General features: G+C 40.1%; 1 protein-coding gene across 6 annotated transcripts in view; it reads right to left on the reverse strand.

Moving 5' to 3' along the window:
- ZFYVE26 (zinc finger FYVE-type containing 26) overlaps positions 1-13,445 on the reverse strand; it is a 229,724-nt gene that overhangs the window by 45,676 nt on the left and 170,603 nt on the right. For all 6 annotated transcript variants that reach the window (XR_012680192.1, XM_075192465.1, XM_075192463.1 and 3 more), the window contains 4 exons: positions 5,065-5,285; positions 4,830-4,977; positions 3,558-3,767; positions 2,899-3,117 (listed from right to left, as the gene is read on the reverse strand). Coding sequence is in view for 5 of the 6 variants with exons in the window: in XM_075192465.1 (XP_075048566.1) it covers positions 2,899-3,117; positions 3,558-3,767; positions 4,830-4,977; positions 5,065-5,285 (798 nt within the window). In the remaining variant the exon portion in view is untranslated. The remainder of the gene's footprint in view (positions 1-2,898; positions 3,118-3,557; positions 3,768-4,829; positions 4,978-5,064; positions 5,286-13,445) is intronic.

A 13,445-nucleotide genomic window follows, 5' to 3' on the forward strand; every position in this document is an offset into this window, starting at 1 on the left:
TGTGACATAAGGTTTGTCATTGGGGTCAATCATTCTTGGTGAGGTAGGTTAGTTGTGATTTTTTTTTTTTAACAATAAGAGGGGACTTGAAAGAGATAACTTGGCTTGTTGAGAAAAATATTGCTCAGGCCTACATCTTTGCAAGTCACAATAGTCTCTACTTCTATTAACAAGTTTCAAGAATATGCAAGAATTGCAACTATGATTTGTAACAGTTATGTCCAGTTTCACAGGCCTTGTATATCTTTCTTTGTTCTTTGTAATATTTACTGATGCTGGATTTTGTGTTTCACGCTTGCGCGGTGCTAAAATGTCTACGTGACTGAAACATTATAAATAGATGATTTGTCTTGATAAACTCAGAGCAGTCATGGCCAAAAGTTTTGAGAATGACACAAATATTATTTTTCACAAAGTCTGCTGCCTTAGTTTTTATAATGGCAATTTGCATATACTCCAGAATGTCATGGAGTGATCAGATGAATTGCAATTAATTTCAAAGTCCCTTTTTGCCATGACAATGAACTTTATCCCAAAAACAACATTTCCACTGCATTTCAGCCCTGCCAGAAAAGGACCAGCTGAGATCAGGTCAGTGATTCTCTCGTTAACACAGGTGAGAGTGTTGAAGAGGACAAGGCTGGACATCACTCTGTCATGCTGATTGAGTTAGAACAGACTGGAAGCTTTAAAAGGAGGGTGGTGCTTGAAATCATTGTTCTTCCTCGGTTAACCATAATTACCTGCAGGAAACACGTGCAATTATCATTGCTTTCCACAAAAAGGGCTTCACAGGCAAGGCTATTGCTGCTAGTAAGATTGCACCTAAATCAAGCATTTATCGGATCATCAAGAACTTCAAGGAGAGAGGTTCAATAGTTGTGAAGAAGGCTTCAGGGCGCCCAAGAATGTCCAGCAAGTGCCTGGACGGTCTCCAAACGTTGATTCAGCTGCGGGATCCGGGCACCACCAATGCAGAGCTTGCTCAAGAATGGCAGCAGGCAGGTGTGAGTGCATCTGCACGCACAATGAGGCAAAGACTTTTGGAGGATGGCCATGTGTCAAGAAGGCCGGCAAATAAACCACTTCTCTCCAGGAAAAACATCAGGGACAGACTGATATTATGCAAAAGGTACAGGGATTGGACTGCCGAGGACTGGCGCAAAGTCATTTTCTCTGATGAATCCCCTTTCAGATTGTTTGGGGCATCTGGAAAAACGTTTGTCCGGTGAAGAAAAGGTGAGCGCTACCATCAGTCCTGTGTCACGCCAACAGTAAAGCATCCTGAGACCATTCATGTGTGGGGTTGCTTCTCAGCCAAGAGAGTGGGCTCACTCACAATTTTGCCTAAGAACAGAGCCATGAGTAAAGAATGGTAGCAAAACATCCTCCAAGAGCAACTTCTCCCAACCATCCAACAACAGTTTAGTGACAAATAATGCCTTTTCCAGCATGATAGTTATCACTTTTGCCTCATGGCAAGGTGCTCCAAGTGGCTCGGGGATCAAAATATTGAATTTTTGGGTCCATGGCTAGGAAACTCCTCAGACCTTAATCCAATTGAGAACTTGTGGTCAATCCCCAAGAGGCGGGTGGACGAACAAAAACCCACAAATTCTGACAAACTCCGAGCATTGATTAGGCAAGAATGGGCAGCCATCAACCAGTATGTGGCCCAGAAGTTAACTGACAGCATGCCAAGGTGAATTGCAGAGGTCTTCAAAAAGAAGGGTTAACATTGCAAATATTAACTCTTTGCGTAAACTTAATGTAATTGCCAATAAAAGCCTTTGACACTTAAGAAATGCTTGTGATTTTACTTCAGTATACCATAGCAACATCTGACAAAAAGGTCTAAAAACACTGCAGCACAAAACTTTGTGAAAACCAATACTTTCGTCATTCTCAAAAATTTTGGCCATGACTGTATACTACACCCCACCTGATATACCTTATCTGATCACTGACTACTTAAGAAATTTTGCTATCACTTCACATGTGTAAAAAGATACCAATGAAGCGTCCCCATTTTTGGGCCTGGAATTATTTCCTTTGTCAGTCATAACATGTAAAGTAGAGAGAAGAAAACACGGATACAGACTAAATAATCAGAAAAAGGAAAGTGAAGACTGCACCGACAGCGGTTTAGGAAGAGAATGTTGATATTTAACATTAATTCACAAAGCATTCCCAACCTACTATATTTAATTAGGAAGCGCTATGCTTTTTGTGTACTCTACCTTTCCTCCTCCCAGGGCCCAGCACACAGACAATGTCTGCTACAACAGGTATGAACCCCTTATCAATCAAATTATGCTCCGTTGATAGGCTATTATGTGGGCCCATGAGCTTCTAGGCCTTACCAGAAAGCTGACCACGTCTTGCGTATCTTCCCTCCTTACCAGCACTAGAAAGGGGGAGCACTTACCAAGCTGCTACTCCAGCGCGCTGTCTCTGGCTACCCGATGGCAGCACAGGCCCCCATTCACTACCTGTGTCAACATTAAAAGGGTTCCCAGGAGGCAAGTTCCACGTCAGGAGGGACAGTAATTGGCACCACAACTGGCTCCTCAGGTGGTTCCGGTTCTCAGTTAGCCCAGCATGGCTGACTGAGTCACAGACAGTAAAAGTAGTAAATAAAAAACAAACAAAAACAAAACAAAAAATAAAACAACTTACAATATATAAATATATAAGCTGCATAAGCACCACTAAAACAAGCACCTTTCCCTGTTGGCACAGTAATAAAAAATGCAGGATAGGGATAAAGAGCAGGGAGGAGCAAAGACTGACTAATGGTCCAGTGTCACCCAACAGAATGAATGAGACAATAAATGTTGATGCTTGTACATAAGACTTATCAAAAGCTGCGAAAAATGAACATTGATCCCATATTACCTTGTTTAATAAATGCAACAACGCATCTCGCATGAGGTCATGTCTCATATAAAACTGTATAATTCCCAGATTCGTGCCATAGGTGTGCAGATAATATAGGCACTCCTGGTAAGAGGTGTTATTTTGAAATTTTCCCTCAGGCATCATTTCATACCAAATGCATCGTGCTTTCAGGGTAACTTTAAGTTCTTTCAAAGTGGCAAAATATTCATCATCTTTCTGCAAGAAAAAGAAAATGTCCTGCTCAGGAAAATGGTTTATGCCGAGACACACAAGCGAAGAGTTGTTTGTATACACGAACTAGTGCAGACTTTAATAAGCTGGTCACACATTCTCAAATATCAGCAAATTGGCTCATTATCTGTATGTTCATGGACTAGAAATGATCGACATCAGGGAATAATCCATTAGAAATTAACTGCATCGTTTATAGGCATGTCCAAATTTGGTCAGTAGATTACGTTTGTAAAGCTATGACTGAACTACTAGTTTGCCCGCACACATGCAGCTTAGCTAAAGAATAACTTAGAAAATATTTATGTTGATCTCTGAATAGTGCTACCATAGGCACAAGTTAAGTTTGCCTATGTGGCAAGTAAAGCCCTGATTAGTCACTTGCTCTAAATAATTATTCATAGTCCCAAGAGCTGATGCCTTACCACCAATAAAATGGGTTTGGCTGCAGATTCCAGGTGTTGAACAACATCTTCCAGAAGCTTAGATCCAATATTCTTTTGGTTCAGATCTAAAGGAGCTTTTATACACCTGCTGAATTTCTCCCTTGCTCCAAACAAATTATCAGACTTGAGGCAGGCCATGCCCCATGCATGCCACACACCAGAAGGGTCAAGCCCTGTTTTTGTAGATACCTATTTTGAAGTGGAGGGAAAAATAACAAAATTAAGAAACATATAGTGGAATAAAAGTACACTGCAGTTAAAACAGTACACAGAACAATACATACATAAATATATTAATGTCATGCAAGCACCAACATATCCATCTAGTCAGCCTAAATAAGCCTACCTGTCTGTTAAGGGCACATAGTTCTTCTTTGCTTTAAATTATTGTTAGCGTCTCTTTATAATTGTTCCACCATGTCAAAGAGAACCAGTTACCTACAGAGAGCGGAGCCACCCATATTGCAGACTGAACCAGTATGCAGCCTATTAACTTTGCTAGGAACCAATTACCTCAATAGGGCACTGGCTGAAACATTCATGAGGTACTAGTTTCTAGTGAATTGACAAGCTACGTTCTAATGAATATTATATCAACTCACAAAATGGCTGGGAGCAGGTGACAGGCAAACGTTAAATGTAATGTACATTTTTTATTGGACTGTACAACTACTAAAAGCTTGTTTAATGTAACAACTAAACAATCACCACAATTATGCTTTAACTAAAATTCTGATTTTAAGCCCTTCATGCATATGTGCAGGGTTTATTTGACTGCAATATACTCTACTTGTAAAGTACCCATGATACACAGATCTAACAGGTGTAGAGTGCTGCTCAACTGGCTTTATCAACTGCACAATTCCCGTGACGGTACAATAAATTAGTTTCCCGCTAGTCATAGAAGAGCAATTCTAAACCTCAATAATGCAAACTAAGGCCAAAAATGTGACTTCATGCTTTGTGTGTTGTAAAAAGCTGCACAGTGCATAAACCCTACCTACCCTATCTGAATTTAAAAGTATTTCTGCAGTCTTTCCTTAGCTATATTCATTAAGGTATATTTCCTAAAGCATATGAATCATTTTAATTGATCTTAGGCATGTTAGTTTTTAAGCAATCTATCTATATTTCTAGCTCTATGTTTGAACAAGCCCTTAAGGGAAAAAATGCTGGAATTATTGAACTCAAAGTAAATTATGATTAGGGTAGGGATCATTCACTGGACACTCGGATATATTCGCAGTGTACCTCTATTGCTAAATTGTAGTACTCTGCTTCCAAGAGTTGATTTCTTAATCGAATTACAGCTGCTGGTCTAACCATCTCATCAAGAGAGGGGATGTCCTGGTAGGAGGCTGCAACTAAAATCTTCAGTAAATCAACCTTGCTGCTATAACTGATACAAAAAAAAAAGGAAAAAATCCATTACATTGGGACTTCTGGTTTGTAATAATGATCATTGAGTCAGTGATAAACTACTTGCCTGTCACACAATGCAAGGTCGTGACTCCTTGCTGCTTTGACAAAGATCATCTTGGCACTGAACAGCAAACTTTTCATGATATCCAGAAGAAGTCGACTGTCCATCTCGGGGTTAGTCAAACCTTTTGATAAAAGGCAGCAGCGCTCAATCAACTGGTAGCCACATTCATCACTTTTAGAGTGCAAGTTAAGGATGGCAGAGCATAGTGATGCACTTGGGGCCTGCAGAGCATAATCAAGAAATGTACATGTAAATTATGGCTGACAGGGAAAAAAACTTGTCCATGAACAGCCATTTTAGAAGGAGACTGTTTATTATGGATGTTCTTGAATAGATTATCTTTTCAATGCATGAGAAGTAATACATAAAGAAACAAAGTACAAATAAAAGCACACACACAACACATTACAAATGTCCAGTTATCATGTAATTAAATAATTTAAATCACACACATAACCATTCAAAGAAAGCAACAGTTTATATCTATGTTTAGGTTGAACAAATATTTTTTCGCTTACTGAAATATAAAACTGAAATGTACCAACTCGATTTGCGCATACATATGTAGTAGTATAATGTCAATTATTACGTTCTAGTAATCATGTACCACACAAAAGAACACTGGGGTTAAATGTCCCCCCGACAAGGATATCGTAGGTGTTTTAGACACATTACCTGTCTTCATTACTTCAGTCATGCTTTGCCCAACACCAAGGGGTATGTTTACTAAACTGAAAAAGTGTAGAAGTTGCCTATAGCAACCAATCAGATTCTAGCTATCATTTATTTAGTACATTCTACAAAATGACAGTTCGAATCGGATTGGTTGCTATAGGCAACATCTCCACTTTTGCAAACCTACAGTATAGCGAATATACCCCCCAAGAGAGGGGGCGGGGGAGGGGGGGCTGAAAGGGGGACAGATTTCTCACTCTTCCTTTCTCCCACTCCACCGAGTAAGAATAAACAGACAGTTTCAGGAAAATTACACTGGACTGAACACTATATGACAATCTTGTCTCCCATCTACTGTATTTCTGCTTCACCCCCCTTACTCTCCAGTAATGTGTGCTCCTGGTGTAACTGTGCAGCACAGCATTCATGGATGTGGAGGTGGTTCAGGCCCAGGAATTACGGCATTACCTCCCCCTTTATTGATGTTGTGATATTTTATTTATTTTTACATAGTATTTATCCCTTCCCGCATTGTGTACTAGTATCCTTGGCTCTTCTCACAGCTATCCCCTCTTCTCTATAATGTTTACCTGTGGCATGCAGCTTTCTTATTTGCATATTAATTATATTTATAGTACTAAATTATTAATGCACCCTATTTTTATTTATTTACTATATTTAGTGATTAGCCAAACAGGAATTACACATCATAAGCCCTTGATGTCTCACATACTAGAGTAGCGCTGCAATTGTTTTAAATGGCAATGTTAGAAAATAATAGTGTCCTTTTATTGACGATGACATATTATTCATTTTCCTCAAATTATTCACTGGTAGCATTAACAATGGTTAGTTTCTTATAATCTTAGATAGAGACAGGATACAGAAACCCCCAGGTAGTATACATTTGCAGTTGAGTATTTCAGGGAAAAGTAATTAACAGTAAATATAATTTGCTTCTTTCCTCATCAATCCTCAATGGCAGCCTTACTAATGTCATGTACCCAAGCAAAAATAATAGGGAGGGTTCCAAAATCAGATCACTTGGGTATGCTGCATAAGAAAAATGTTATTACATAGCTGTGAGAAGAATTTGTCTGCCAAACTGGAAATCAACAGAGAATAATAGGTCCAGCAGATAATGTCTGGGGAAGGAATGAATAGATGACCACCCTGCAGCCTTTGAGTCTGAGCCCTATGTACCCAAGGAGTTGCTACTGCTCCTCTTGAGTGAGCTTTAAGAATCTGACACCATACATCTGCTCATCTTATACGACTATACGACTTCTCTAATCCAATTCAATATGGTCTGTTTGGATGAAGCATATCCTTTCCAAGCACCTGTCTTCCTAAATCCCTCCGTTCTAGATAAACAGAAAGAGATTGCTCTAAATCCAATAGGTGTAACGTCCTTTCATGTCATCAGCTGGTTGCGAACAGAGAGATGGGAGTATAATCTCTTTATTAATGTGGAAGGTGGACACCACTTTAGGCAAGCAGGCTGGATTAAACCAATACCACTTTATCCGTATAGACATTCAGAAAGGGCTCTTTACACAATAAAACCTCTCCAAATCTACAAGCAGAAGTAATTACCATAAGAAACACAACCTTAAGTGTAAGCCACCTCAGATAAACTTCTTGCAATGTCTCAAAAGGATCAGACACCAAAGTCATCAGGACTAAATTGAGACTCCAGGGTGCCACAAAATGACAATATACGAGGACAAATTATTTTCACTGCTTGCAGAAAATAAAAAGCATAAATCAGCAACCTAATTTAGTGTCCAAAAATCACTAAGTGCAGATACCTGTAATATCAAGGATGAAAGAGCAAGATCTATGCGAAGGTCATCAAGATAAACGTCTTCCAAATTTAATAATATACTACAGAAGAGATCTATTTCCTCACCTAAAGTATTTCAATCACTTTGTCTGAGACTCTCTTGTGTCTCAACATTGGCTGTTCAATCTCCATGCTATCAAATGTTGGCTCCTCCAGATTTGAATGAAGAATTGGGCCTTGTTGAAGGGGATGGCAAAAGAGGTAGAGGTCAAGGTTGTTCTAGGAGCATCTCTGAAGCTACTGCAAATCAGGAGCCTTAGCCAGAACAGAAGGATTGCTAGGATATCCACCTTTTTCTTTTTCTGATCTTCTTTAGGGTACAAGCAAGGAGAGGAAAAGGAGAGAAAATATCCTAGTTGAAAGTCCCCTGGAAATGACAGGGCGTCTAACTCATCTGTTCCTGGAACTCTTTGGTGCTCTGAACTGTTATGAAATCTAACCGAGGAAGACCAAACTTTTCAGTAGTTAAAAGATTTCTTGATGCAGAGAAAGAATCTGACTTCTCACTGAGATAATCAGCTATTACATTCTTCTTGCCTATAACACGAAGAATCGAGTGAGACCATAGACAGCTCTCTGCCCAAGGCACGATTCTTCTGTCATCATAGTATTGCTCCTTGAAAGTGTATAAAGGTAACTACAGTCCTGTCTAAGAATATTCTGAGATGTTTGTCTTGCAAGAGAGGATGTAAATGTGGAAGTCTTTCAGACGGTCCTAATTTCCAAAACATTTGAATGTAGCCTCCGTTTGCTCTGTGATCATACACCATGTGCCTCTTTTGATAGCAGATGGGCCCCCAGCCTGTGGCACTGGAGTCAGTTGTGAGTATTGTCTATTCCAGTTTCGAAAGAGACACTATGTGTTCTTTTCATTTTGAATCCTGTCATCACCTGAGAGATTTCTTGGTAATCCTTATTAATGGAATGGCTTGGTTCAAAGAGGTTTGCTAGTGATCCCACTGAGCGAGTAAGTAACAAAGCTTGCATGCAACACCTCGGCCAAGAGGGAATACTTATTGTGGAGAACATTCCCAGACTACAATTTCATATCAGAACCAGCTGTTGAATCTGTAGCCAGCATGCCAAAAACTGGACCTTGACACATGTTTTTTGTTAAAGAAACCCTGTCTTACACGATGTCTGTCTGAACGCCTAGGAATTTTATTTGCCGAGATGACAAGGCGACAGCCATGTTTACAATCCAGCATACCTACAGAAATTACTGGAGCTGTCCTGAGTCAGACAAATGTGCTCTGACCTCCCTGTCATTAGGATGTTGCTTAGATAAGGCAGATCGTGTGACTACTTGTTTCCACAATTATGCCCCATGGGCAATTAACAGCTTGGTGAAAACCCTCAGGGATTTGCAAGACAAGTGAACTGAGAGTGCTATCCCAAATCAAGGAGCCTGAGGAATCACCAGTGAACTGCAACTGGAATATGAATACAGGCATCCTGAAGATCTATGGATGCCAGAAAATCCCCTTCACCTACAGCAGTGAGAACAGAATTTATGAACTACATACCATAGTGCTTTGCACGTACAAAGTGATTGAGCTGCCTTTAATCCAGAAATGATTGAAAACCCCATGACTATTAAAAACTCTAATAAAACTGTGCACGCATCTGGGCTAAAAGGAACCAGAGAGATCACTCGAGCTTTCTGCAGACTGAGGTGTAATGCTCACAATTTTACTGGAGTAGCTTTTTCACGACAAACCCCTTTTTCACGGCAGGGAGCTAATCAGCGAAACGCGCGTCTGTTTCACTGATTGCACCCGAATAATGTCTAAGTTATTTTAAGAGCAGCAGTATTTAGAATGAGCCCGGATACCCAAATATTAACATTCTAACCAAAATTACTAGTTGGGGTGAATATCTATCAGAAATATATTTTGCCGACAATCGGATAAGATGTTACATATGCTCCATTAGCGTTCAGTAAATCATTGCTAACACGTACGCTTCAATAGATAGTCATAATCTTTGTTTTATTTTAAAGATGGACTACACTTTCTTATAATGATCTACTAATACCCCATTCATACTGCACCAAAATCCCGGGTTTTTCCCGGGGCGAGCTATGGTGCAGTATGAATGGTACAAGTCTATAAACCCGGGTCTTCAACCCGGGATTTATCGAGGGGTAATTCCCGGGTCGGACCCGGGTTGCCTGCACTATGAATGGTGCAACCCGGGTTTTACAGAAAACAAGCTGATTGGACAATGTTTACAAATGTTGAGAAAAGAGGATTTTTAGCAGTGTTACTTTATGCTTGCTGTGACAATACTTGCTGCCTAGTAACTACACATATTGACAGCTACATATCCATTACTTAATAGTGTGAGAGGCTGGATATTATTACAAATGGAAAATGGTAAAATAATAGGATCCTGTTCTGTCAGATAATGGAAATGGGTTACAAACTGTTATTAACACCTTCAGGAGTAATAAAATAGGCAGTAAAGGACAATAAAAAAACCGTGTTGAAATAACACAAAAAAGAGTTGTTCTAAGCTGCTGATCCGTTATACTGCTTAGCACAGGCTCCCTTCAATATGCTCCAGCACCTTTCAATGACATGACCATTTTTCAGCCAATGAAAACTGCTCTGGTGATGACTCCCACAAATTGCCAGGGCACAGACTTGTGCAGTATGAATGGGGTCAACCCGGAAAATTCCCGGGTCCGAGGTGCAGTATGAATGGTGTTTCTGAGCTGGGACGCTCCGAGCCCCGACAAAAACCCGGCTTGAAAAACCCGGGATATTGCCGGGGCGGCAGTATGAAAGCGGTATAATATATAGCAATTGTTAACCTCAGTAGTGCCTATATTCTGGCAACAAGGATTATATCACTAGCTGTGTAATCAGACATTTAACTAGACTCTTGTAATCAAGTAGAGGAATTGTCAATACTCAAATTAGTGATATCCTGGCAAGAGTCAATTTTGTCTTCCCAACGATCAATCTATCTTTAGATATACACAGCTTTAAATCTCAATTTTTGAGCAAATGATTAGTGCCACAATAGAAATATATAATCCGACTAAGATCTGATCAATTACAATGGTGCTCATTTTTCTGCAGAAGTTTTAGTATCACTAGCTCTGCTTAGCGTTATTTATATTAATTAAATAATATCTTTCATTCTTGATATTGGACATTTTATATCTTATGCAAATTTTCTCCAGTTATAACGCTCCTTGTCCTTGTTTATACATACGTTACCTGCTACATTTATGCAGGCACTTAAATAGCCAATGTAACATCATTTACAGTATGGGGTATAGATTCCGGGCTCCTGTGGTTTACTATGCCTAACTGCTTATTGTGCACAGTAGGCTATTGAGATCCAAGACGTGGATCGAAGCTGCTCAAGCATACAAATTAAGGGCATATATTTATGTAGTGAGGTATATATACATAACCACCTTGTATGTAAAGTGATATTCGATCATCTCATTACTTAATTCCCATAATATATGTGATAGAGAGACAATCTGGGTGCTTTCAGTTTTTATCATACGTACACTTCTTTGTTGTTATATTTCGCTGTAATTTTAATGGGTATTTTAATTACTTTACAATAAAGGTTAAGTTCTATATTATTCTCATCAACTCCCCAATACTATTCAATTACCCAGTTAGGGTGGAGTGAGTAGTGCATCGTGTCTAAACAACCCCCTTTCCTTCTCCTCAACTCTAGATCTACACTTTGCCTAGTGTATGGTCTTCCAGATTTGTAGCTTCTTGCATCTTCAAAATCCTGGCAACATGAAGAGGAAGCTCTATGATCTTGTCGAAGTCAGCAAATTGGATAAAGTCATCTCAATTAATATTGAGCAAACTTGGTTGTCTGTCTGAAAATATGCGTAGAGCACGCTACGGCGTGGAAGGGCGTATCCAGCCAGAACACGTGGCAATAACAGTTTTTAGACTTTTACACACGTTCGCACAAACACACACATTTGTAATTAGTACACATTAATTGTAGTTGCAACACAGTTATTTATGTCAAAATATAGTAGTATTTATGTTTAATATTATAAGTTATATGCATGTTAGTAAAACATAAGGTTCAGGTTATAGGAAATGTGTAATTTCTGGTATCATTTTAATCCCCTATTCATCAGCAGTTGTCCGGTTCTTTCGCCGAAGAGATCGCACATTGCATACTCTAGTTAGCGAATAAATATTTAAAGTGATACGGACTATAAAATGCTAATAGACTAGTGGAAACTGGATTCTTGGCGGGAAAGTCGGAGCACATCCCCTGGAGAGATGACCCCCAACTTTGGATATTTTGGTTTGAACTGGCCTATGATCTGCAACATCCTGGACCTTCCTGAAACCTGGACCAATAGAAGCAAGCCACATCATCTGCATTGTTTTACTGTATTTCCGACTGCATATAAGCAGGGGCTCTTGATCTAATGAGCAGTCTTCTTTGACCACAGACTTTAGACCTGAATGACTGTTCACTGGATCCAGGGCGCCTGCGATAAGTAACGGCTGTACTTATTTTATTTAGCTTGAATTATTCTGCTACTTTTGGATAATAAATATCTTTGTGCATTGGAAACACAAATCGGTGTTCGACAATCGTTATTGGATAGCGACAAAACGTGCATAACAATCTTGAGGCAGATGGTTGGATTTACCACCAGACACTTTTTTTTTGAATCATGGCATCTAGCTTGTCACCAAAGAGCAAAAAGCCTTAAAAAGGAAGCATTTCGCGGGCTCCTGTGGTGGAGTGACCGCCATTTTATTACCCTGCTGTGTATGCTGAGGATGCTAATGGATGCTTGTTTGATCTGATTCGCTCTACAGTTTTGCAAAATTCGCAGAAATATAACTGCTTGCCAAAATCTTGCATCATTGACACTTTGAAGTAATAACAAAGCCCGATAATATAAGGTGCACATCCTGCAATATCTCTGCAAATAGCGTCTCTGTAGAATACCGACGTGGCATTTTCCAGAATACTTTGTGGAATAATATTTTAATAAGTTTTGGAATATTCTAGCTGGATACTGCAGGGTGCTTCTCTTACATAAAAACGTCCTACTGCCAATCTGAAATATGGGAAAGTATGGGCAAACACCTGCTACCAGGCTTGAGCGCTTTGCCCGTCAATCATCTTCCTCCTTGTCAGGGGAAGTGCAAACCCCCCCGACTGGTGCTCAACCCCCTTCTGATACCACCCAGCAGGATCGTGCCGACTCATCTTCTATCCAACAAGTGTTATCTGCCATTACAGCTTTGGAAAAAAGAGTGACAGATAAGATTGGCGAAGTCCAAGCTGATATTTCTTTGCTGAGGCACGAATTGCAGAAAAAACGTGAAAAGGTGGGTGAAACTGAAAATCGCATTTCTACTCTGGAAGATGCATCTGCACCAGTGAAAGTAAACCAAGTTGGTGGATATGGTGGGCCGCTTGAGGAGAAGCAATCTCCGTTTTGTGGGCCTGCTGGAGCGGGCAGAGAGATCGGCCCTAGAGCAATTTTTAGAGAAGTAGATGCTTGAGCAGTTTGGTAAAGATGCCTTTTCACCCCAGTTTGCAGTGGAGAGAGCGCACCGCATACCATTTCAAGCTCCTCCACCTGGGGCACCATCCAGGACATTTATTGCAAAGCTCCTTCACTTCAGAGATAGAGATGCAGTCCTTCGATTCATTCGTCAAAAAGGCTCTTTGAAATATAATGGCACCAATGTCTGTGTTTCCGGACTTTGCACTGGACGTCCAGAAATCCAGAGCTCAGTTTTCCGCAGTTAAACAGAAGCTGAGAGATCTTGGACTGCCGTACTCAATGATGTTCCCGGCCAGGCTCAGGGTGGAGGCACAGGGCAGATTT

This window comes from Mixophyes fleayi, chromosome 12 (genome assembly GCF_038048845.1).
Source record: "Mixophyes fleayi isolate aMixFle1 chromosome 12, aMixFle1.hap1, whole genome shotgun sequence".
Classification (NCBI taxonomy): Eukaryota; Metazoa; Chordata; class Amphibia; order Anura; family Limnodynastidae; genus Mixophyes; species Mixophyes fleayi.